We start from the raw sequence: 25,794 nt of genomic DNA, 5'->3' as shown, positions 1-25,794 counted from the left end.
TAGGAAAAGGTTTTGAAAAAAATTGCACACAGTCACAAATTAGCAGGATACATAATAGCAGTGATATGTGTGCTTATGCATTCCATTGAGCACTTGTGACGTTATGTGGTCAGGCTGATTTTCTAGGCTCTCCTCTGTGGTAAAGAGGTCTCAAGTGAGTGCTTGAATGTATGTTTTGAAGGAAGAAGGTAATCTAGCTCTTTGGAAACACTTTTTTTTGGAAGGTATTCTAGCTTTCTATTGGATTTACTTCATAGGGTGTCTGTGGGAAAAATAAATAAAGGGGAAAGACCCAGGTGAAAAAAAAATGGCAGAATGCTGAAGAAGGTATAATGGGAATGATTAAAGGCCATGTGGGAAAAGTGAAGTGGAGGCTTCCTTGGTTGGGTGCAAGGGTTCTGGAAATTTCCAGCTTGCCATGGTTACGCCACAGGCTGTGTTTTGTGACGCACATCTGAGAAAAAAAAGGTTACAAGACACGTCAAACACTTAAGAGACTAATATGTGGTCAAGGAACGTGCTATTGTGTAAAAAAAAAAATCCCAATCTTTGCAATTGAATATTTAAAATAATTTTTTTTTTTTAATAATTAAATAAATAAATCCCAGTTTTTGCCATTTTTACGATGCCTGTCATGTGGAAAAAGAAAGTGCTATTGTGTGTTGTTTCCAGTTCAATATTTAAAATAAATTTTAAAAAATGTAAATATTTTAAACCAAAAAATCTGAATCTTTGCAATTTTATGATGCCACATCAAATTCATGTACAATTGGGGGAAAGAAATAAATGAATGTTTTAATAAACAAATAGATACACTGATCAGCCATAAGATTAAAACCACCTGTCTAATATTGCATAGATTCCAACTGTGCTGCAAAAACAGCTCTGATCCATTGACACATGGACTCCAGAAGACCTCTGAAGGTGTGCTGCGAGGTGGGGCCTCCATGGATCGGACTTGTTTGTCCGGCACATCCCACAGATGCTTGATCGGATTGAGATCTGGGAGGCCAATTCAACACCTTGAACCCTTTGTCATGTTCCACAAACTGTTCCTCAACAATTTTTGCAGTGTTGCCGGGCACATTATCCTTTTGAAAGGGGCCACTGCCATTAGGGAATACTGTTGCCATGAAGGAGTGTACTTGGTCTGCAACAATGTTTAGGTAGGTGGTACGTGTCAAAGTAACATCCACATGAATGCCAGGACCCAAGGTTTCCCAGCAGAACACTGAACAGAGCATCACACTGCCTCTGCTGGCTTGCCTTCTTCCCATAGTGCATCCTGGTTACCTCTTCCCTAGCTAAGTGACACACATGCACCCGGCCGTCCACATGATGTAAATGAAAACATAATTCATCAGACCAGGCCACATTCTTCCATTGCTCCAGTTCTGATGCTCACATGCCCATTGTAGGTACTTTCAGTGGAGGAGAGGGGTCAGCATGGGCACTCTGACCGGTCTGCGGCTACGCATCCCCACACGCAGCAAGCTGCAATGCACTGTGTGTTCTAACACCTTTCTATCATAGCCAGCATTAACTTTTAAAATTTTTTAAATTTCAGCAATTTGTGCTACAGTAGCTCTTCAGTGGGATCGGACCAGACGAGCTAGCCTCCCCATGTGCATCAATGAGCCTTGGGCGCCCATGACTCTGTTGCCGGTTCACCGGTTGTCCTTCCTTGGACCACTTTTGGTAGGTACTAACCACTGCATATCGGGAACACCCCACAAGACCGGCCGTTTTGGAGATGTACTGACCTAGTCATCTAGCCATCACAATTTGGCGCTTGTCGAAGTCACTCAAATCCTTTCGCTTGCCCATTTTTTCCTGCATCCAACACATCAACTTTGAGAACTGATTGTTCACTTGCTGCCTAATATATCTCACCCTGTGACAGGCGCCATTGTGTCAATGTTATTCACGTCACCTGTCAGTGGTTTTAATGTTATTGCTGATCGGTGTAGATAGACAGATGCACTGTGTCAGTCTATTACTCAATTGAGAATTTATCTAAGATATTGCCTAATATTTGTTGTTTTACAATGAGGATAGAACTGCTTTGTATGTCCCTTTAAATAGCAGTTGCTATTAATATGATTCTCTAACATTGTCAGTTAGAATAAACGTCAGCCCTCCCAACTGTGTTTGAAAACTTCCATCACCCAATCAGGGACCCTCTTTCACCCAAGTGTATCAATATGTCACACGTTTTCTATACCTCCTTCTTCCTCCACTTCACTTTCAAAACTCTCACTCATTTTTGCATGACTCAACCACTGAGTTGGTTTCATCTTTCGGAATGATGAGCAAGCTGGACAGGTGAGTAAAAAAAAACAAATTTCATAATACTGAGAAAGTGAGTGTAAATGCTGCAAATGTACATCCCATAAAACATGCTGCTGATGGAGAGTTCAGGAATTATTAAGAAAAAAATATCAGTATTTAAAATTTGATTTTTTTTTTTTTTTTTTTATGAATGGAAATATGTCTAATGATGTACGGCAATGCAATTTTCAAATGTTCTCAACTATCAGTAACAGAGGATGAAACTGAGAGTGCTAGACGTGTGTGTAGCTTTGCACAGTACAATCTCTATATCTCTGTATAGCTCTTGTTGTGTTGTAGCAGTTCCTACATGCATGACTGCACAGGCCATTTAAAGTTAAAACCATTAGAGACATAAAGCCATTTACTTGTCCATCTAACAAATTATCAAACTATTATTTTTTATTATTATTGTTGTTATTAATTATTATAACATCTCTGTATTATTATTGTTATAAAATTACATAAATTATTTACTATAAGTTACAATTTATTAAACATAATTAAATAAATATTAGAAGTTAAATGATATTGTATTTCTATTGTATTTCAACATTTACAGACATGTATCAATCATTTCAATCCACCTTTGACATACTGTAAATGTTTTCAAATTAAGATCTGTAATAATCTTACACATTTTTCTACAACACATGCATATTATGATATATTTTGTTATTACTCATGATTAATAATAGTTTTTTTGGGCCATTGTTCTTTGCTGCAGAGTGCTGCTGACTCAGAGGAAGTTTATGTACCACTATAAGAATGTACGCTGGGCGCGTGGGAGGAACGAGACCTACCTCTGTTTTGTGGTCAAGAAACGCAACAGTCCCGACTCACTCTCCTTCGACTTTGGTCACTTGCGCAATCGCTCTGGCTGCCACGTGGAGGTAAGATGTGGATGGACAGATGCAGCTGCAGGAGGAAAAGCGATTGCTAGGATAAAGTCAGTGCAATGCTATTAACCCTCAATTTTCTTTGCTAGTTTGAAACAAAATGGTATCTCCATCACATGACTGCACTCATACCTGGGCACATACAGTACATCTGCCATCAAAACAATCCTCATGTATAGATTTGGGGATTTGTCTATTTAGATTCTTCTAATAACAATGATGAGGACCATAAATAATGCATATCATCCTTTTTTCCTCCCCTCAGCTTCTCTTCCTGACCTATCTTGGGGTACTATGCCCAGGTTTCTTGGGTTCCGGTGTGGATGGTATCAGGGTGGCATATGCCATCACCTGGTTCTGTTCCTGGTCACCTTGTTCAAATTGTGCCCATCGCCTTTCTCGCTTCATGTCTCAGATGCCCAACCTGCGGCTGCGCATCTTTGTCTCACGCCTCTACTTCTGTGACCGGGAGGACAGTCAAGAGAGGGAGGGACTCCGGTGCTTGCAGAGGGCGGGTGTGCAAGTGACTGTCATGACCTATAAAGGTAAATAAAGGTATTTTTAATATGTCGGCTTTCTCTGATGCTTTGTCAATAGCCTACTGTAAATACATAAGCTCAGCCGAATCAGACTAAAATGATGTGGTGTGCAGGTTGGAGAGATATATGGGTTTAGAAATACTGACCAACCTAATTTCATGCAATTTCATGAATCAAGATGACTCTTAACCTCAACCAGGAAGCCGTCCCAGGTGCAGGCCATGTGAGGGGACCAGGAGGATTTAGTAGTCCATTCACATGCATAATAAAACCTTCTGGAGCACATCTATTTGATCAGCGATGGTCAAAATGGAGGCCTGTGTATTGTTTGCAACTCATCAGATAAATTAATATTACCGCTACTTTGTTAAGTGGTTTGGTTTGCTGCGTTTCACAGTAAGAGCTGCCACTGAAATCTGTGGCTAATTACACATTTTGTTATATGTAGAGGGTTTTTGTTTATTAGTTACATTCATTCATGCAGGTTTGTTAAGATGTTGCATAAGTCACAAAAAAAAAACAAACAAAGAAAACAGGAAAAGAGAAGAAGGACTGGTTAACTCATGGAAGTGTGTGGCAACGTTCTTAAAGCAATACTGAATATCGCATTAGAGTGAGTTAAAGTTTGATTATGTGTTGCAGTGTTTACACTTTGCGGGTTTGTGGGTTGTGTGTGTGCGCGTGTGTTTCCTTGGGGGCCCCTTGTGCCGAGGGCCGGACCCTACTCCTAACCCTCAACTCAAGTGTTCATAAATTTTTATACAAATTCTCAAGATGAGAATGTACGTTTGTACGTCTGTGCCGAACTCTCTCTCCACAGATTATTTCTACTGTTGGCAAACCTTTGTGGCTCGTAAAGAAAGGGCTTTTAAGGCTTGGGACGGCCTTCACCAGAACTCTATCAGACTGTCCCGGAAACTACAGCGAATCCTGCAGGTAAGAATAAAAACAACTGAGCTTTAGCTAATACCAGAGCACTGCTGAGTTGCAAATATGTCACAAACTGCAGCTTCATGTGCTCTCTGTCTGTGTCCTTCCAGCCTAGTGAGTCTGAAGACCTGAGGGATGGCTTCGCTCTGCTGGGCCTTTGACGACATTAGAGTTTACATGACAATAAATTATGGTGCTGTGAAAACAAAATTCCTGAGACTTGAATCACTGAAACATTAATCCTTTTTGCTCTAAATAGCATTACTATTTTGATAAAGGTGTTTGGTAGCTCTGTGTGAGTGCTACTTTTCAAAATACTACAATAAAGTGTTTTCGTGTGACGCGTGTCTACGTGATTTCATTCAGTCATAACGGATTTCGACAAGAAGCGATTTTTTTTTTTTTTTTTTTTTGTCGTTAATTTCAAACCATTATTTTGTCCGCTTCACACAAACCCAGTGCTGACGCGGAAGAATGTGGTGCGCCCATACACGGTGTACTACGACGTTAACGGTTCCGTTAACCCCCGAGACCAGGCTGCAGCAAACAAGCGGCTGAATGAAAATCCAAGATGGCGGCTGAGGTGGAATACGAGTCGGTTCTGTGTGTCAAACCTGACGTCAATGTTTACCGAATTCCACCGCGAGCGTCGAACCGCGCCGTCAGGTAAAGCTGTGATACCTCTGAGCCATGACCTTCATCTTTACCGGCATCTTTCACTTCATCTTTTACCCTGGAGAACATACTGAGGCGCATCAGCGGCACGCCGTCAGCGTCATTAACCCTTTCAGCACCGTCATGTTCTTGAGCGCGCGTCGTGTTTATAGTCAGTAAAATACATGTTTATTGATGCTGCACAGGATTTAGGCCTACTAGCTATTACGCAGTAGACACACCGAGATTGAGTGAGTGTGTTAGGTGTGATTGAGCTTCTTCCTCTTCGTAGAGGGTTGGTGTAATTTCTCAGTTTCTCAGTGTATCTAGACTTCACATCACATGTCACAAAGCCTCATCATCTGTGTGTGGAATGGACATGAAAAGAGCTTCAGTGCATGCTGCTCATGCTGTATCATCCTCATCAGTCATCATTCACTGCACTGAACTCATGACTGTTCGAGTTTTACTGGAGTGCGTAATCAGTAAGCAATGCCTTGCTAATACATTTCACATTTGCTTTGTGCGTCTGTGTGCTTGAAAGGATGTTTGAAGGCTAGATTGAGACATCGTGTTTACGTTTTCACTTAATATGCTGACGTCAGTAGATTCCGGACAATGACTGGACGGCGGGGTTTGTTTAATCCTCTTCCTGGATGATGATTGGTTCATCGACAGTCGCGTGGGAGAAGTGAGCACTACAGCACGTTTCATTGCTGAGTAATAAATGATTATTGGACAAATCATCCCAAGGGCATCAGAACGTGACATCTCTCATGTTGTAATCGGATATAAGAGATGGAAAATGAACCATAAAGTCAAGCGTATTTTCTGGTGATTATTTCCTCATTTAAGCTATGACCACAGCATAGCAGATGTTAATCATCACAAGGGTATGATGCCGTGGTTTTCAGATTCCACAATTAAAAAGTGCTCCCATGGATGCACCTATTGTCTTGTACATGCACTCAGTGGACGTATTATAAAGTACATATACAGGTACGCTTTGTAGGTATACAATTTGTAAGGGGAAAAAAACACACAATGGGCCGTTCTGTCAAGAAACAACAGTCCTGGGGTGGTCAAAAGTTGAATCTTTTCCTATAACATACCCCGAAATGCTTAATTCCTCTTATACCACAGCGATTTATCAATGGTTACAGTTTTTTTTTCCAGTCATGACTCTCGGAATGAATTTAACAGCTTTATTGATGGAAATCCCACTGCTGCCAAGAAGAAGCAGCCTTTATTTGTCACATATACATTACAGCACAGTGAAATTCTTTTTCTTCGCATATCCCAGCGTCCTAACCTTGTTAGGTCAGGGCACAGGGTCAGCCATGATGCAGCGCCCCTGGAGCAGAGAGGGTTAAGGGCCTTGCTCAAGGGCCCTGCTCAAGGGCGCAGTAGTGGCTGCTTGGCAGTTCTGGGGCTTGAACCTCCAACCTCTTGATCAGTAACCCAGAGCCTTAACCACTGAGCCACCACTGCCCAAGTGCCCAAGTGCCCAAGTGCCCAAGAGTGTTTACTGCATTTCATTGGTTATGTACTCGTACTCTGTACAATGACAATAAAGTTGAATCTAATCTAATTTAAAATGAAGTGTAGGTAGGTTTGGTCTGCTACGATGCTGCTGATGCTTAGCAAGATAGATCTATACGATGGAGCTGGGGAGGAGCAGGGTAGAATGAGAAAATGTCTTAGCACACACTGAGGCCATGCATAGAGAGTTAGTCAGGATAATAAAGGGTTGTGTAGATAGAGAAGCGTGGCCAATAGGCTGCAGCGTTGGCATCGAGGGAACCAATCAGCACACGGATAGAGTTTCATGGCTGAACTAGACATTAATTGAACATCACACTTCGTCATTGTTTATAGTTATGTTAATTGTAGAGGAGCATCCGTGAGACAAGTTAGTTCCTGTTATCACTTATGTTATCACTTATGTTATCATTTTTGTTTACGAATAGTCATTCTATCACCAGCCTCTCTTTTTTTCTCTCTTGTGAAGTTAATAAGACAAAAAGTGCAGCTTGTTACATTACCTAGAAACTGGGAAGCGAAAACTCCTGGCAGAAAACGTACTGATCCTTACAAAGTGCTGACACTGGAGACTCATTCCATTCAGGATAAATTAACTCCTAACAGAAAACCACACAGTGTCAATGATTATATGTTTTTGTTGTTAATAATAACACATTGTGTTAATTTGTTTATTATTAGGCTTAACTCATGTTGATCTTTCATCATACAAGTCCCTGTGTATGAGCCGTTACTACAGAAACAATAACGTACTAGAACTAGCGCATTAATGTAACCCTGTCGTTTATGTTACAGCCAGAACTACTGTCAGAGCTGCACTGTTAAAGAAAATGAATCCACATCTTCTGATTAGTGAATTCAACTAATTCAACTGTGGCATAAATAAGTGTAGCCCATCTGTTAATATGCGCTGTTTGTCAGCCCCTTCTGCCTTTGGCTATTGGAAAGGGACCACCATAGGAAAACTGCTGCGCAGATGTTGTTTGGGTGGCTCACCGTTCTGAGCACAGCAGTGACACTGACATGGTAGTGTGTATGGAGCTGGTGTGAGTGTATTAAACACTGCAGTGTTGATGGGATTTTTAAATGCCTCAGTGCCACTGTTGAGAAACAGACTACAAGCCAAAAATATCAAGCCAGCATCATTCTGCGAGCTGATATAGACATTGACGTAGAGCTAGTCCAGGGGTATTCAAATAAAACATATTTTTGTACAGTTATTTCCTAGGGTTAGTAACTAAGTAACTCACATGACTGAATGATGACAACAGACACCATTTTTAATATGTAACCATTAGGATTAGTTTATGGCTATAAATAAGACAGTTTGACGTTTTTATGTTTTGTTTCTTAGTGATGTTTCATGTTTATTTGACTAGCACCATTTCATTCTGAACAGATGAGGCATATCTGTTTTGAATATGATGTGAGGAGAATAAACACATACTTCTCTGTCCATTCATCTTTAAACATTTTAGATTTTTTTTTTAAACAAACCATGTTGTAAGTTCATTAATCAGATCAGAGAGGGTAAAAAAAAATCTATGAAAGTCTATGAAAAATCTGCCCTTTCTCAACTAATATCTTTAGCCCTTTAAGTAGTCACTGGTCTGATGAGCTTCCTTCAGTTAAATAATTTACATACATGCCTCTGATTTGATAAACCACAACAGAGGATCTGCTGCAGAAGCTGAGCTTGTTTGTAAAACTAGAGTCACTCAACTATGGCCAGTTTTTTTTTTTTTCCACTTGTTTATCAGCTCTGCTGCAGTATATATATGTATATATTTTTTTTCAGTATTTCTTTAAATCCGCCGAAATACTTTGCTGGGTCTGTGTCTGAACTGCTAGTCTGCTAGTTGATGCCCCCTGGGTTAGCGAATAATTGTGCATGGACAAAGATGACGCTGGTAGTTATAAGTTATCTTATTGTGGTGTATCTAAGAAAAATTGGCCAGTAAGAAAAACCCTAACAGAGCTGTGCCTGATACATTCGTTCAAATGCCACACACACACTAACATGGAACTACCATGTCAGTCACTACACTTAATAATGACCACTCCCATAATCATCTTGTTGTTTGGTTTGTTATTTGTTTGTGTCTTGCAGGGCAGCTGATTGGAAGTTGGACGCTCCTGACTGGACAGGCCGAATGAGAGTGACGGCCAGGGGAAAAGTTGCCTATATTAAACTAGAGGATAAGATCTCAGGTCAGAAGATGCATACACACACGCACACACACGTATGACTCTCAGAACAGGTTAGTAAATCCAATACAGCTAAGGGGTACATGAATTTGGCAAACTTGTACTGAAGAAGCAGATATGATCCTAGATTGGAACACCGTAAGGAAGACGTTCGTTATATAGCTCAAGACTTCACACTTGTGAGTAAATGGTGTATTTATAGTCTGTGTAGGATGCGTTCATTTGTTTTTTCATTTCAAACTGACAATAGCCTGGAATATAGGCAAGTTTGTTAGAGATCAGACCTAAACAAGACCTAAACTCTGTGGAGGTGGTGGGTGAGAGGAGGATGTTAGCCAAGCTGACATCTATTATGAACAACACCTCTCACCCCCTGTATGGGACTGTGGAGGCCCTGTGTAGCTCTTTCAGCAGCAGACTGCTACACCCCCAGTGTAGGAAGGAGCGCTACCGCAGGTCATTCATACCAGTGACTGTCAGACTTTACAACACCACATTACTGTAACTTTCAAATGTGCAATATTTTATAATTTTATATAATTTTATTTCTTACAACACTGCATTACTGTGATATTCATCTGTGCAATATTTTTATAAATTTTATATAATTTTATATAATTTTATTTCTTTTATTATTCCTAAGGGTGCATATATAGTTATAGTTTTAACTTTTCTTTCTTCCTTCCTTTTTCTTTCTTCCTGCACTTTAACTATCTGTGAGCTGCTGTGTTAAGTGAATTTCCCAACTGTGGGATCAATAAAGTTTATCTTATCTTATCTTTAACAAACAGCATCATGAAGACCAAGGAGCTATCAAAATAAGCCTGGGACATAGCTCGTGAAAAGTATCAATCAGGTTATTAATAAAATAAAATCCCAAACTTTGAACATCCTGTGGAGTACCATTAAATCCATTATTAAAACGTGGAAACCTGGTTCCAGGTTGTAGGCTTGTTAAAACCAGATCCAGTTAAACTCAGAGCCTCTCAGACCTGAGTATAAATCGCAACCTACCTATGTTGCTGCCACTCGTTAGTGGTTCCGTGTTGTTATTGGTGGAGGTGACTGAAGGAGGCGGAGCAATTTTGCCACTCGGAGGAGGTGGAAGCAGTCCAAGGCCTATATTAAACTAGAGGATAAGATCTCAGGTCAGAAGATGATGTAGTACCCAGTAGTAGCATACACACAAGCACACACACGTATGACTGTCAGGACAGATTAGTAAATCCAATACAGCTAAGGGGTACATGAATTTGGCAAACTTGTACTGAAGAAGCAGATATGATCCTAGACTGGAACACAGCAAGGAAGATGTTCGTTATATAGCTCAAGACTTCACACTTGTGAGTAAATGGTGTATTTATAGTCTGTGTAGGATGCGTTCATTTGCTTTTTCATTTCAAACTGACAATAGCCTGGAATACTCTGGAACCTTATTCTGTTTTCATTAAAGATATGATAAAACGAGATCAAAATATGCAGAAATAAATGTTGGGTGATTAAAATATACTTAAACTGCAGCACCTGGAAAATCCGGCTGATTTTTCCAGCTACCGTGTCATCCTCCTTTACCATCACCCACTTGCTATTTTTAAAAGAATGTAGTGATCCATATTAGCAGTACATCAAGCACTAAGGGCAATCTTTAATCTACCTTATAATTACTGATACACATCTGGGTCAGCCCTAAAGTGAATCCGGAATGATGAAAAACAAGCAAAGGAGAAGTATAATAAGAGCTTTTTGTAATTGTTTATTGTTTTAAAGCGAATACTGTTTTTTTTTTCATAATCGGGGGTGTTAATTGTTTGTTTTGGGGCAAGCGTAGCGAGAGGTTCCGATAGTTAATGCTGTTCCATCCCATCCTGTAGGGGAGCTGTTTGCTCAAGCCCCGGTGGAGCAGTATCCTGGTATTGCAGTCGAAACTGTAAGTGACTCAAGCCGCTACTTTGTTCTTAGGATTCAAGATGACGGCGGTGAGTTAGATGGCGTTTTATATTTTCAATCTGAATAAAATACCACCTCTCAAAATTAGACACCAAATCCCCCCACCACCACCCCTCCCCCTTTCTTTTTCAGGTCGTAGTGCCTTCATCGGCATCGGATTTGGTGACCGGGGAGATGCGTTTGATTTCAACGTGGCTTTGCAGGATCATTTCAAGTATGTTTCTTGTGTTCGTATCCTTTGGATTTTATAACCCGTTGGGTCAGGTAATTAGATTATGGCTCTAATGACTCTCTCTAATTGTCTCTCTCTCTCTCTCTCTCAGGTGGGTAAAGCAGGATAATGAGTTGAGTAAGCAGGCTCAAACTCCAGACTTGGGCCCTAAATTAGACTTGGGTTTTAAAGAAGGTCAGACCATCACTCTTAACATTGGGGTAAAAGCTCTTTATTTTCACAGTTTCCTACACACATTAAGAGATAATGCTGCTGTTTTCTGTAATAGAGGTCGAATGTACTGTATATTGAATAGATTGAACTGAACAGAAATGTGATTCTTAAGATTAAGTTCAAGCTCAGACATTTGAAAATGAGGCCTTCAATACATAGAATATTGTTTATTAATTTACCTTGTCCCTTTCATTTTTTATCCAGCAAAGCAAAAAGAGAGACAAGTCCCGTCCACAAAGTTCAGGTGGCCTTGGACTGCTTCCACCTCCTCCGAGTGGCAAAATTGCTCCGCCTCCTTCAGTCACCTCCACCAATAACAACACAGAACCACTAACGAGTGGCAGCAACATAGGTATGTTGTGATTTATTCTCAGGTCAGAGAGGCTCTGAGTTTAACTGGATCTGGTTTTAACAAGCCTTGTATTTATATTGGGATCACATTATATTTTAATTGCACACAGGTCCACTTCATTCATCTAGTTATGTTACAGCAGAACTAATTTAGGGTTAGTGGTTTCACAGCAAAGGGGGTCAATACTTGCAAACTTCTGAGATTTTTATTTGTGAATAATTTTGTGAAACATAATGATTTTTCTCCACCACTTCAATATTATGGGCCATTTTGTGTAGATTCATGACATACCTTATAATCCTAGTTTAGTCCTTTTCGGTTCCAGGTTGTTCAAGGAGGTGGTGGTGAATACTTATGCAAGGCACTGTAAAGGTCTCAGTTGACTATTGTTCACATTTTTTTGTCCTCTCCTCAGGTTGTTTGCTGGACCTAGACAGCAATGATTCTAACACTTTGGTCCAGCCAACTCCTCCTAGCACAAATGCTGACCTGTGGGGAGATTTTACATCTGACAGGTAAAGCACCACCTATAAAAGAGCTTGACATGGTTGTATGGTTAGATTGAAACCACATTTCAAAACGCTTTTGGCGCTGCCTGGTGGACAGTGTAACATCACAGTGAAGTCCAAGCAGTCAGTAACAAGTTTCAAGTTTCACATTTATGGAGCTATACACAGTATATTCATTGTGGAAAAAAAACTATCCTTACAGGCACTGACAACAACAACAACAACAACAACAACAACAATAACCAATCATAGTAGTCAAGCTAAACAGGATCTATATACAGAGCTGTAGAAATAGACTATACCAGGGGTTCCCAAACTAGGGGTTGGGACCCAGTGTAGGTTTGCTTGATTTACAATTGGGATGATGAGAGAAACTCACAATCTCCTTTTTTGCTTTAATTTTTTCAAATAAATTTAGTGCACAGGGGCGTTGTCATGCTGGAACAGGTTTGGTGAAAGGAAAGTGTACTGCTACAGCATACAAAACAAAATGTCCTATATAATTGTTTGCTTCCAATTTTGTGGTAACAAAGTTTAGGAAGGCCCACATATGGGTCTGAAGCTTAGGTGTCCACATACTTTTGGCCATATAGTGTATTATGAATATGTCTCTAACTACAAAATTTTTGTATACCACTATTTTGACACGTTACGGGGAGATACAGTCAAATAAGCCACATTAGAAATGAATAGTGTACATGCTATTTTAACCTTTTTTTCTCCATCCTAACATGCTGCACAATGTAGGCGTTCAGCAATAAAAATGGCCAAATTTCTCCATCCATCTAATTTTGCTAGTTCCTCAATAATATAGAGTGAGTCTGACTCACGACAAGAAGTCATAAATGAGCATGAAAATATGCTGAAACATTTATTGAATATAGAGTTACGTGATGGTAAATAATGAGGAGAAACCAAAATGCCAAAACTTAAGGTCGCTGAAAATTCTTAATGTCCATTTGAAGTCGTTTGTCCAAAACGTTTGGGAATGGGAGTGCATGAGTGTGAGAGTCCACAGTGAGAAATGGTAATGATGTAGAGATAATCATACACCAGGAGACCTGATTCTGGAAGTGTACATAGTACAATAAACATAAGAGACATAAGGGGACCCATGCAACAAAAATCACGAAAGACAGTGGTAGACACAGTGTGGCAAGTCAGAATTAGACAGATTGTCTCAGGTGTGTGCAAAAATATTTGTGTGGATTGTCCAGAGTAAGAGATAGAGGGTCATAAAGTGCAGTATGTGCATGTGTCGTGCGTACCCAAAGTGCATTCTCACTGAGGAATCAGATACGATGTGGGAAGTAGCTTCTCCTGAAGCACTCTGTGTTTGCTCTCATACTGCAACATGAGCAACAAGAACAGACTGTGGTGTGGGTCACTGGAGTCCTTAATGGTTTTACCCGCTTGAGAAAGCAACATTTAAAGGGTCATTGCATACGATTATATCTCTACCCCTTAAGGTGAGCTACAGCAATGTTGGAATGATTTGTTTGTCTTTTTGTAAAAAATCTCAACTTCAAAACTCAAGCCACAACAATATCCCAATCATTTAATTTAATTTAATTTAATTTAATTTAATTTAATTTAATTTAATTTAATTTAATTTAATTTAATTTAATTTAATTTAATTTAATGTAATTTAATTTAATTTAATTTAATTTAATTTAAATCAAGGCCTCATTAGCATAGCAGCTTTGCTAGTAATACAGCCTAATTGGATTTTGCTAACCTACTTAGCAAGATTACAAGTGCTCACACTAGTCCTGGGTAGCACTGCTATGATCATGCAAGCTTATTTTTACACTCAGACTCTATATTAGGTCACTTGCTAAGAAACAACAGCTGGTTTGTAGCTAGAAACATCACAAAAATGCAATATTCATATTACTGTATAATGTAGGCCCTTATAAATATCATTTGATCTATAATTCAACCTCGATCACTGTTGCGGTTGATTATGATTGTAAACCGTACAGCTAGGCTCAACCACACTCAAGCCAACCAGGACAGAAACCTTGAGGTGACTTTTGCAGACCACTTGAACTTTACAGACCACATTTCAACAACTGTAGGTTCATTCTGTATAACATCAAGAAATCAGACCCTATCTCACTGATGCCACACAGCTACTAGTCCAGGCTCTTGTTATCTCAAAACTGGACTACTGCAATGCACTACTCCCGGGCCTTTGAATTTAAACCCATTCAAATGATTCAGAATGCATCAGCACGCCTTGTTTTCAACCAGCCCAAAAGGATCCACGTCACACGCCTCTTGTTCTCCCTCCACTGGCTTCCTGTAGCCGCCTACATCAAAGTCAAGTCCTTGTCTGAAACAGCACCCCCCCTGACCTCAACGCTCTCCTTGAGGTTTATGTTCCCTCCTGCGACCTGCGATCAGTCAACAACCAAGGCCTGGTAGTGCCTATCCAGCAAGGCATGAGGTCCAGAACCTTCAAACTGACTGTCCCTCAGTGGTGGAATGAACTTCCAACCTCAATCCAGACAGCAGAATCCTTCACTATGTTCAAAAAATGGCTAAAGACCTACCTCTTCCGTGAACACTTAACTAATAACTAACTTGTCCCCACTCAAAAAAAAAAAAAAAAAAAAGAAATCTGCACTTACAGTGGTTCTTACCCCTCTGCTGTGTGCACTTTGCTCCTCTAGCAGTTAATTAAAAATCTTGCATGGTAGCACTACTTGTATTGTTCTCTGCCCTGCTTTGCTTGTATTTCCTCATTTGTAAGTCTCTTTAGATAAAAGCGTCTGCTAAATGAATAAATGTAAGTGTAAACTTTGTGAATGTGCTACCTGCCAGTGAGACGTTAAATCATGTTGGGCTAATAAACTTTATTTGATCACATACAAGTGGTAACACATATTTACACTCATCTGGCAATCAGGACAGCCTCTTGCATCATGGGGTCTGTGCTGCATGGCTGCTCTTGTTCAACTTTTTTTCTCAGGCAAATGGTACACTTGCTTTAAGCGCATTACTGACATTACTTTTCTTGTAGGTCCATGTTATTTTTTTTTTACATAAAAGTAAAAAAAAAAAAAAATGGAATTATTATGAGTACCCATTACAGTCACTAATTCTGATTTGTACTTGGAATTAGCCGATATCACGAACTTCCAATAGCCCAGACCACCAGTCCTCCTTTTGCAGTCAGTAGTAAGTTCACCACAGACCTTATTGATAATAGTAAGAAAATAATTGAAAATAAAAAAAAATTGAAAATGAAAATAAGGTGAAAGGAGCTTTAAATCTTGTATGGTGCAGCTTTAACTGATCAGCTGATCAACCTATTGCAAAGACATTCTGTGACGTTTTTTGTGAGGGTGGGTGTATGACTGCATATTTTCTCTGGTCTGTATAAATTGGTGACTTAGGTGTTTAGATGAATAAATGTCAGCTTCTCTGCCTCTCTCTCTCTCTCTCTCTCTCTCTCTCTCTCTCGCTCTCTCTCTCTCTCACACACAGCTTGTCATCTCAGTCCTCCAAGCCGGAGTCTGCCTCCACAAACTGGGTCCAGTTCTGAGTATGTGATCGCACTGCTCACTTCATGTCCCTGTTCCTACTCGTCAAACACTAAAGCTAGCTATCACTTATGTTTACCTGTACCCCCCCCCCCCCCCCCCCCCCCCCTCTCTCTCTCTCACACTCTCACACACTCACTCACACACACACATTTGTCCTCTGTCCTTTTTTTTTTTTGCACTGTTAATTTATGACGTCCACATTAATGTTTGGTCAAACAATTATTTATTTTATTTATTTATGTATTCTACATTCATAGTCTTGAGAGCCTCGAGAAGGACATATATTAATTATGTGTATATTTGGAAATGTGTTTACTTTAACAGGAACAAGTTGTTAGGTGGAACAAGCTCATTTTCTAATGCGAGCTCAAAGGTGTTCAGTGCAAATGAAATGATTGTGTCACCCTCTGGTGGTGTCAATGCAAAAAAAATTTAGTAATGTGAACCAACTGTGGTACTGGTGGCACTGCTTTTCGTTTTCCAGTATCAGTGCTCCTTCCTGACGATATGCAATTAGTCTCATTGGAAATAAGTCATTCGTTCATTGCTGTGAAGCACTGATAAAGATTTATGGTGTTATGACTGCACCTTCACCTTTGCTTTCTGTGAACTGCACTAATATGTGGAATGGCTCTAATAAAGCCTAATCTGTCCTAGCAGCAATATTCAGATGAATGCCATCATATTGAAATAAGAGGTCAAAGTCCCAATGCCTTGCGATAGCACATACTTTTTGTGGCTAGACCAAATTTTACATACTTAAAAGACTCTACATATAAATGTGTGTCTCACATGACAGATTGCAGTGTTCTAGTGTGCAGTACAGATAATTGAGCTATTTTATGTGACTGTAACTGTGACAATGTTTATTTCTGACTGAGGTGAATCGGCTGTTACTGCAATTAGCAGGAAGCAGAATTTATTTTGTCTTTTTTTTTTCATCGTGTGTGTTCATTCTAGTCATATAAAACAAATATGTATAATCTCAAAAACACTATGTTGTATATGTATAAATATAAAAGTTAATGTAATAAACAATACAAGTTGATTCATGAGAAAGTGACCATTTGGACTTGAATTATTGTTCTAATACCATTATAGAACCAAATTATTGTCATGAAAGGAAATATTTTATTTGCTATATGAGCATCATACTTTTTACTTACACTGAAACACTGAATGATAAAAGATGAACTCATGAAAATACAGATATTGATAACGTGAATAATGTGGATATATTCAGCAAAATATCAGTCCATATACACAGTAGGGTCCAGAAGTCTGAGAGCACTAGTGACAATGCTTCTATTTTGCTTTCTTTTCTAATTTGATACAACAATTTTCATTACACGTTATATCATTGACAACAACTTGGTATGTCCCCTTTTTGCTTTAATGACTGTGCACTCGAGCTGACACAGACTCCACAGGTTTGTGCAAAACCTTATGCTGCATTTGAAATCAAATCCATTGGACTGTAGTCTGAACATGTGCTTCAATAGAAGAGATTAGACATCAGGAAAATCTCACCTTTCGTACAAAGCAGTTAACATGCTCAATATCACTGATTTGCTTAGATTTACATAGGGACCTAGGAATAGTGCAGAATCTTGAATAGTCAATATTCAGGATATACTGCTGTTTTAAATGTTTCAAAAATTTTAAACCTTCTGTTTATTTCCAATTTTAAATGAAAAAATCAGGGATTTTCAATGTGGTGTCAGACTTTTGGACCCTGCTGTGTGACACTCAACTTGCGGTGAGAAATTATCTTGCAGTAATAAAGAAAAGAGAATGCAAGCTAGAGTTAAAAAGCACACTGAACCACAAATCTGACCACAAAGTTCAAAATAAAAACATTATGCAAATTTGTAGTTGTGTTTGTTTAAATGAGTCGCCTGTCCTTCTATAATGTACTTCTTTATTCTATCTTTCTCGTTCTGTCTCTGCATTTGTCATTGGTCGCCCATGTTCCGGTTTTACCGGGAAGCCAGTGTTTTTTTTGGTTGACCGCTGAAGTCGTTTGGGCCAGCCAGATTTCTCTCTGCATAGTTCCGCTAATAGAAAGAGAGGGAGAAGGGTGGGGTTGGATCTTCAGCAACAAAAATAGGAACAATGGAAATATACACTCAGCTCCAGGATTATTGGCACCCTTACTAAAGATGAGTTAATAATAAAGATTCAGTTAATTCTTAGCCTTAAGAATTCATCTTAATCTCACAATGAATGTATGAAATAAAGCTAATCTTTAACTGAAGGAAATTTCTTCTAAGAAAATATTTTTAACAAAACCACATATCACAATTATTTACAGCCCTGCATTTAGTACTTTGTACAATCTCCATTTGACAGCATAACAGAACCAACTGGAGAATAAAGAGCAAGGAATCTGAGACACTCCCCAATACAAAATCTCTCCAGATCGTCCAGGGTCCTAGATATTCTCTTGTGTACTCTCCTATACTTCTCCTTGTGTACATTCCTATTTTCAATAGGGTTTAAGTCAGAGGACTGGGATGGCAATGGGACGGTCAAAACCTTGATTCTGTGGTCAATAAACCATTTTTGTATGGATTTAACTATATATTGTAGATCATTGTCCTGCTGGATGTTCCAACAATAATCAGAGAGGCTGCTGGATTTTCATATGAAATCTCCTGGACCTTCATGGCGTCTGTGATACCATGTATTTTAAGAAGAGCCCCACATCATCACAGATCCTTTATGCCAAACTGCTCTTGCATGTTTGTTGCCAGAAAGCGTTATTTTTGACTCATCTGACCATACAACCTGGTTATAGTGCACGACTGCCAAATAGTTTATTGGCATGGACATGGCGTCTAATTATAGATTTGGAAACTTGGTGACCCCAAAATTGTCTTTTGCAAGTTTCAAAATTATTGAACAAAATTTTGACTCTGTAACCATCCTCCTTATTGTGAGTTGAGGCAAAATATACATTTCTTCTTCTTAATTCTTATCTTCTTAATTATTGTCAGTGGATATGGGCATTTCCAGGCATGTAGATACACTTTATGGCCAAACATCCCTTTTGCTGTTATAATAACCTCCACTCTTCTGGGAAGGCTTTCCACTAGGTTTGAGAGTGTGGCTGTGGGGATTTATGCTCATTCAGCCATACGCGCATTAGTGAGGTCCAGAACTGATGTTGGGCGAAGAGACCCGGGACACAGTCGCCGTTCCAGTTCATCCCAAAGGTGTTCACTGGGGTCGTGGCAGGAAGGCCCACATATGGGTGTGATGATCAGGTGCCCACAAACTTTTGGCCATATAGTGTAAAGTTTTCATAGACTTTACCTGGTTCATGAAGATCGACATGCTTTTGTCTCATTTGTTTTGTGTATTCTCTGTTCCTCCTCATGTTGATGAATGATTAAGGGAAGTTGGCCTCTATGTCACCTCATATTTATAGAACAGTGAAACAGGACTTCATGGTTGACCACTTAAGAGTTCCTAAACACTCAGATGAATTTAAAGAAATAAAATGTAAATGGGAACACATGTGACTTACATTTTCGTTTATACAAATTTCTAGGCATGCCAGTAATGGTTTTGTTAAAATATATTTTGATTATTATTTTTCAAAATTGTCTTAGAATAAATTCAATTCAATTCAATTCAATTAAAGGTTATATTTCTGTCATATTTTCAGTGGAAGATTATACTAATTAACAAAGATATTTTTTCATAAGCTTTTTTTTTTTAGACTTTACCTATGGTGCCAATAATTCTGGAGCTGACTGTATGCTAGTTAACATCATATTAAATTATACATTTCTTGGAGACATGAACATACAAGTATTACTGCATTTAAAACTACAGTTTGCCCTTTCTGTCCATTATAAGACAATTGTTAGTTGCCCCACCTTTCAGTAGCTCCTCCTGTGGACACACAGTCTTCACGCAGAGCTCTTTGTTGATCACGTAGATTCGGCGAAGACTACAAGAGACAGAATTATTGTCTACACTGTATTTCACACCTGACATGTTTGATACAGGCAGAGATTGTGAATAGAAGAAAGTCTGATGTGTGTTGTCGTTCAGGGGTCAATGTTTGGTCCACTTTTGTTCTCCATTTATACTAAATTACTGTGCTCAGTGATCAGATATCATGTTTTTTCTTATGATTGCTGACATACAACCTTTTCTTTACCCACCTACCAAGTTTTTCTGAAAACTTTAGACTATCTTTCTGATATCTCATGGATAAAAACCCATCATCTAAAACTCAACCTCGACAAGACTGAACTAATCTACCAAGATCAACAATCAACAAAGAGCTTCTTCCCTCAGTTAGACCTGTCAATCATGATAGACACCATCATAGTTCATCGGCGTGCGTGGGTAAGAATCTTGCTGTGACTATGGTTTTAACTTATCTGATTATATCACTTCAACCACCAGATCCTGCAGATTTCTACCTCATAACATCAGAAAAATATGCTCCAATTATTACTAGACATGACTACTGCAAATCTCCTCTGGTGTTTTTTTTTCTTTATGTGCAATAGCTCCTTAAAATGCTGCTAGTTGCCTGGTCCATATTCTCTCTTGTTCTCTCTTTTTGAAGCCCCCTATTGAAGTCACACCACTTAGTTCCTGTTCCAACGAGAATCCAAATTCAAAACTCTTGCCTTTGCATTCCATGCATGAAAGGGCTCTGCACCACATTATCTTTGTACTCTGATTCAAATCTACACACCTGCACACCACATCTGTCTTCAGGATAGATTCAGCCTCTAATGATCAGAGTGTCTGGTATTTTTGTGCACTTTTCTGGCCACAATCTTCAGAATGTTGATGGCTGATGTACTTAAATTTATACACACTAATGTGTGCTGGTTTCTAGTGGGAAAACTTTTTGAACTCTGTGACACAATGAGCTTTTTCGACTATGATCTAGTCACAGGATTTAAAAAAAAATATATCATAGAATATTTTCTTTAAAAGTTATTCAAGAGCTTTGTTTGAAGCATTTAGTCGTGAGTAAACTGGAGTCTCAAAGGTATTTGCTTACTGGCTACACATTTATGGATGAAACCAAGCAGACTCTTTAATAAAGCTAATGGTCTGGTTTGTGAGACTAAATTCAAGATGACCAGAATGTCCTTTTTTGAAGAGATTTTGAACACTTGTGTCTACTGTTTCTGCTAGGGTCTAAAGACCTTCTTCTTCACACATTATTTAGGATACCTTCTTTTATTTTCTCTGTGCTTAACTTGCATTGATTGCATTTTATATTACTTATTGGCTTTAAGATATTTGTTTTATTATTTATATACATGGATTTGAAATGGTCCTTTCTGTTACTGATTTTGTTTTGGATAAACTTTTTGGTTTCCTGAACATATTATTTGTTTGTGCAGTTAGGTATAAAACGATCCTTTTGTACGTTAATAGAGACTAACATTGTCTCTTGTCTCTCAGGTTATGAAACCTTGCAGATTCACTGGGTGCTTTGTATCACTGTGCTTTCAACTCTTTAGATGTTTAAGTCACTCTGGATGAATGTTAAAAGACTAAATGAAAATGTATATATACACATAATACAACTGCACTTGTGTGGTTGACAAGGAAACAAAGAAGTAATAAAAAAAAGACATTCCCTAGCAGAAAGAAGCATTTCAAAAATACATAAAGCAATCAGAGAAGTGTGTACATGTGCGTATGATACCTGTAAATGCACATGGATTTGAGGCATGTCTTCCTGGGCTGATGGACAGAGTACATCCTAGTACACGGGTACGTTTCCTCTCTACAGTCTACAAGACACAAAGCACTGTCACACTGTTGTCTCTCATACTCTGTCTCCAACCCTTGCTCTGGTTTTGTGTGTTTATATAGACACTGACCTTCTGGCAGTTCTATGACCGATTCCACTGTTGCTGAAGAAATAATAATAATAATAATTATAATAATAATAATAATAATAATAATGATGATGATAAAAATAATAATACTAATAAGTATGTTTCCTCTCTACAGTCTACAAGACACAAAGTACTGTCACACTGTTGTCTCTCATACTCTCTGTCTCCAACCCTTGCTCTGGTTTTGTGTGTTTATATAGACACTGACCTGCTGGCAGTTCTATGAGTGACTCCACTGTTGCTGAAGAAATAATAATAATTATAATAATAACAAAAATTTTGATATATTAACAACAAACGAACAGACACACTGATCAGTGTGGATCATATTAAGTTATTTAATCAGAAACAGTACAAGTTTGTCCTACCCTTTGGCTGTGCCCAAACAGCAACAAACCCTGTGCGGAAAAAAAATACGATTTTGCAACAACAGTGAGAAGAACAAATAATCCTTTGTTGACATCAGTTAGCATAATTTGTTTGTGTTGTGCAGTTTGGACCGTTACCACAGAAACAGTACAGAAACACAACGGTTGGGTAGCAGGCCATCTCTCAGAGTAGTATGGGATCTATGGAAAAAAGGTCAGGAGTAAACAAACTGTTGGTTTTCCATTTAAAAGAACTTTTTTTAAAGATTAGTTTGTTATTTTTAATGCTTTGCTGCTGCAATATTCCTACACATTTTGGTTCACTTTTTCTTGTACACCAACTACAAGCATGAAGTCCTCTTTTTCTTATCAGGGCTTATATTTCTTCATGTGTACTCATTTTGGTAAATGGACATCACATAGTATAATTGGGTACACTGATGCAGATTGCAAACTGCTCCACTATGATGTATATATTCATTTGCTAGTTCATACATCTATACATGTACATCTGTAACTGTATCTGTCTAGTGCTTCAAATGTCCATATCTGTATATATATATATTTGGATTTAAAGCCTGGAAAAAAAACAGAGATAGAAATGCCAACACTGTCAGCATGTGTGCGAATTCTGGCTTTTACAGTTCCTCAGCCTCGGCTACATCAGCTGATCATAAATGACCTAAACCGGAGATCTGTGTGTTTTAGTTATTAGCTATTATTTTCGTTTGTACCTGCCCATGAAATTTTCTAACAAATTTCCTTGGTTTTATTTCCCAAAATATAAACAAACTAGTGGCACAATTTAAACCACGACAACCCTTACCAGGCAATATGGTCTTTATTTGTCCTGCGAGCTTCATATCTGGCACTTGTTTGCGCCTGCACGAAAGTAAACAAAGTCCTACTTTTGCGACTTTTTTGTTGCATCCTGTGGGATCCCGATGGAGTCCCGATGTACAACTCTAGTCTCACCCAGATGACATGTGAACATTTCTGGCAAAAGAAGACCTTATAGGTGCACTTTGCAGGTATACTGAATGTTGCAGCCTATCAAATAATAATCCTCCAGGGTAGAAGGATGCTGACACATTGTATGGTAAGATATGAGTCACACTCAGTATATAGTATACATATGGGTTTCTGTAAGTAACTGCATACCTAAAAAGTGCATTGATATCTTAGTGTATTTATTAATTAGTTGGACTTCATAAAGTACACTGCTACATGCAATTTTATTTTAAATAATAAACATGTTAAAAGCTTTTCAAAAAGTTTTTATAATACCATGAATATCCTCTCAAAGGAGCAATAAGGATTACTAATTGGAGGATCTATGTTTCTGATCCTTTCTATATCAGTTTTCTCACTGTTTCAAGAAATGTGGAATGGAGCCTTATTTCTCAACCTAATCCAGCAAGCAAAGAAGGGAGAGAAAAAGATGTAAAGAGCATCCGTTTATTTATTTGATTTATTTATTTGCTTCTTCCAATGGATATCAGTTACAGCTGTTCCATCTCTCTCTCTCCTCTTTGCCTTTCTGGACCTTATTTTGGTGTAAGGCCTCCAAGACATGAGTTCACACTAAAGAATGTGCTTTCCAACCCTCCCTTTAAACTCACCCTTACTCTCTCTCTCTCTCTCTCTCTCTCTCTCTCACACACACACACACACACACACACAAACTTTTATGTACGGTTATTTTATTGGCAGATACTCATACACACATCTTCAGTGTTTAAAAGTACATGTTTCTAAACGCTAATCGAGGTCATAATGAAAATTACATAACTTGAACAGTGCTCTGTTATCGGTAATGGAATCAGGCGCTGCCAGAGTGAAAACACTTATTTATGAGCATCATCAGTTTAATGATAGATACCATACATACGCACTGTGCTGTAGTAAATGTTATGTTATAGAGAGGTGTGAGAATGCCATAGGTTATAGTGAAATTCAAAATAAGCTTGAATACTTACAATTCTCCTTTTGTTGCTCTGTCTGAAACTATCGATCTCTCCTTTTCTTCTCTCTCTCTTGCCTTCTTGCTTGTTCTTGCTCCTTCTCTCCGCCTCTCTCTCTCTCTCTCTCTCTTGTTTCGAAAATGACTGAATGTGGGCATTGGAAGTATCCTGCATGGCAGATGGCTTCATATGGATGACTAACCAGTTATAAAAAATATTTACAAATGCAGTGTAGAAAATGCTGTTCTATCTATCTATCCATCCATCCATCCATCCATCCATCCATCCATCCATCCATCCATCTAAGCTGTCTGTCTGTCTACCTGTCTGTATTCTTTCCTTCCTTTTTTACATCTCTCCCTGATCTATGCACCAACACAGATATATATGGCTCTGTAAAAGAAACTGTAGTTAGAAGAGACACATACTGCTGAAGCCTCTTTGGAAGTTTTGAACTTAAAGGGGGAAAGCACTTGTGTAATATATTCTTCAGTTACACACTCTGAACACCAGGGATCAGCACAGGCCATTGACAAAAAAAGTCTAAGCTGGATCTTTCTAACTCTGAGGGAATGATAATGAGTAAGCTCAGCTAGTCTCTTCCCTGATAAATCAGTCCTGACCCCCAAATGTGAGATTCATGATTTTATTCTCTGAAGCAGGCCATTTTACCCATTTAGGTTTCACGACAGTGTCTACTTCTTGTCAGTCCCATGTAGTTTATAAGAAAGTGAATTTAAGTGGACTCTTCCCCTCTCTGGATTTATTAGGTGACTCAATTTAGTACAGAAACCCGATCTACACATAGCCTACCAAACCCAGACCCAAGTGACATTTAGCTTGTTCTTCCCACAACTCTGTTTTAAAACCAGACACTCACCTTGCACATGACACCTTACTGCGCAGAGCAGCAGTAGAGCAGGCGGTGGACAGAGGAGCCGACAACACATTGACGGATGTATGTAGTAGTACCTAGCACAAACCAGTAGCACAGTGTGACATGAACAATCTGTCTTTTTTTGTTCTGCACAGGTATTGCAGGAATGGTGGGGTGTCAGGGTTTTAATAAAGCACACACAAGGGCTACAAGCCAGGCTGTAAACACAGGATCATCTCCAGTGTTGTTTATTGGTGACGGGCATATTTATTTCCCACCACCTGTGAACCTGCTTCTCAAGCCCCAGACGAGCACATAGTTAACCTCTCTTTACCAGTAAATGATGTATTCAGTGGAGCGGATGACAATTTTATCCAAAGCAGCTGACAAATGGGGCAGAAATGGACCAATCCAAGCATAGAGCTATTAATGGAGTGGATATTAATATTATGCTAAGACTAAAATTCCACAAAACTCACCAGAAACTAGTATGAGAGCATTTTAGAAAGAACAGAACTAAAACACACACACACATACACACACACACACACACACACAGAGCTACACAACTACATGCATATACAGTATACTCACCATGAGATCTAAACATAAAGTATGGTGGTGTAAGTGCTAGTATTTAGAAGTGCTACACACACATGTCACAAAGCTATCAAACTGTAAAAAAGATTAATTTGCAATAATATTACAATAATTCACATAAAGTGCAAGAGCTTGTGACTTTGATCATCTCAATAGCAAAAGAGAACATATGGCACCTAGACAT

At 38.8% G+C, this 25,794-nt stretch overlaps 3 protein-coding genes across 4 annotated transcripts; 2 read left to right on the top strand and 1 right to left on the bottom strand.

Moving 5' to 3' along the window:
• Nucleotides 1-1,945: 1,945 nt before the first annotated feature.
• On the top strand, nucleotides 1,946-5,107 carry aicda (activation-induced cytidine deaminase). Of its 2 annotated transcripts, none has more exons than XM_026939968.3 (5): nucleotides 1,946-2,325; nucleotides 3,059-3,224; nucleotides 3,646-3,775; nucleotides 4,590-4,705; nucleotides 4,810-5,107. In XM_026939968.3, exons 1-5 carry the CDS (start codon nucleotides 2,306-2,308, stop codon nucleotides 4,858-4,860), a joined length of 483 nt encoding a protein of 160 aa, XP_026795769.1. In that variant the 5' UTR covers nucleotides 1,946-2,305; the 3' UTR covers nucleotides 4,861-5,107. The 2 variants fall into 2 exon arrangements, with proteins under 2 accessions (XP_026795769.1, XP_034160142.2); XM_034304251.2 differs by having other exon boundaries at nucleotides 3,496-3,775.
• Nucleotides 5,108-5,202: 95 nt separating this feature from the next.
• necap1 (NECAP endocytosis associated 1) lies at nucleotides 5,203-17,423 on the top strand. Its single transcript, XM_026939966.3, has 8 exons — nucleotides 5,203-5,365; nucleotides 9,006-9,106; nucleotides 10,975-11,079; nucleotides 11,183-11,264; nucleotides 11,374-11,482; nucleotides 11,700-11,847; nucleotides 12,263-12,362; nucleotides 15,852-17,423. Exons 1-8 carry the CDS (start codon nucleotides 5,271-5,273, stop codon nucleotides 15,907-15,909), a joined length of 798 nt encoding a protein of 265 aa, XP_026795767.2. The 5' UTR covers nucleotides 5,203-5,270; the 3' UTR covers nucleotides 15,910-17,423.
• mfap5 (microfibril associated protein 5) lies at nucleotides 17,019-24,545 on the bottom strand. The gene is made up of 8 exons (XM_026939969.3): nucleotides 24,149-24,545; nucleotides 22,308-22,370; nucleotides 22,170-22,199; nucleotides 22,010-22,042; nucleotides 21,784-21,816; nucleotides 21,606-21,693; nucleotides 19,798-19,871; nucleotides 17,019-17,967 (listed from the first exon to the last, which is right to left on the bottom strand). The coding sequence occupies exons 2-8, from the start codon at nucleotides 22,348-22,350 to the stop codon at nucleotides 17,837-17,839; spliced, it is 432 nt and encodes a 143-aa protein (XP_026795770.2). The 5' UTR covers nucleotides 22,351-22,370; nucleotides 24,149-24,545; the 3' UTR covers nucleotides 17,019-17,836.
• Between the last annotated feature and the right edge of the window lie 1,249 nt (nucleotides 24,546-25,794).

This window comes from Pangasianodon hypophthalmus, chromosome 1, assembly GCF_027358585.1.
Source record: "Pangasianodon hypophthalmus isolate fPanHyp1 chromosome 1, fPanHyp1.pri, whole genome shotgun sequence".
Lineage (NCBI taxonomy): Eukaryota > Metazoa > Chordata > Actinopteri > Siluriformes > Pangasiidae > Pangasianodon > Pangasianodon hypophthalmus.
Note: the sequence above shows the minus strand (reverse complement) of the source record. Positions and strands in the feature narration are given on the sequence as shown.

Excerpts from the sequence above, each read along its gene's own strand:
- necap1 (XM_026939966.3), top strand. The coding sequence starts at position 5,271 with ATGGCGGCTGAGGTGGAATACGAGTCGGTTCTGTGTGTCAAACCTGAC. Across the intron at positions 11,080-11,182 it reads TAGGATTCAAGATGACGGCG|GTCGTAGTGCCTTCATCGGC; the intron begins GTGAGTTAGATG and ends TTTCTTTTTCAG. Across the intron at positions 12,363-15,851 it reads GGAGATTTTACATCTGACAG|CTTGTCATCTCAGTCCTCCA; the intron begins GTAAAGCACCAC and ends TCTCACACACAG.
- aicda (XM_034304251.2), top strand. The coding sequence starts at position 2,306 with ATGATGAGCAAGCTGGACAG. Across the intron at positions 3,225-3,495 it reads GCTCTGGCTGCCACGTGGAG|CTTCTCTTCCTGACCTATCT; the intron begins GTAAGATGTGGA and ends TCCTCCCCTCAG. Across the intron at positions 4,706-4,809 it reads AACTACAGCGAATCCTGCAG|CCTAGTGAGTCTGAAGACCT; the intron begins GTAAGAATAAAA and ends GTGTCCTTCCAG.
- mfap5 (XM_026939969.3), bottom strand. The coding sequence starts at position 22,350 with ATGGCCTGCTACCCAACCGTTGTGTTTCTGTACTGTTTCTGTG. Across the intron at positions 22,200-22,307 it reads GTTTCTGTACTGTTTCTGTG|GGTTTGTTGCTGTTTGGGCA; the intron begins GTAACGGTCCAA and ends TTTTCCGCACAG. Across the intron at positions 21,817-22,009 it reads ACTCATAGAACTGCCAGCAG|CAACAGTGGAATCGGTCATA; the intron begins GTCAGTGTCTAT and ends TTATTTCTTCAG.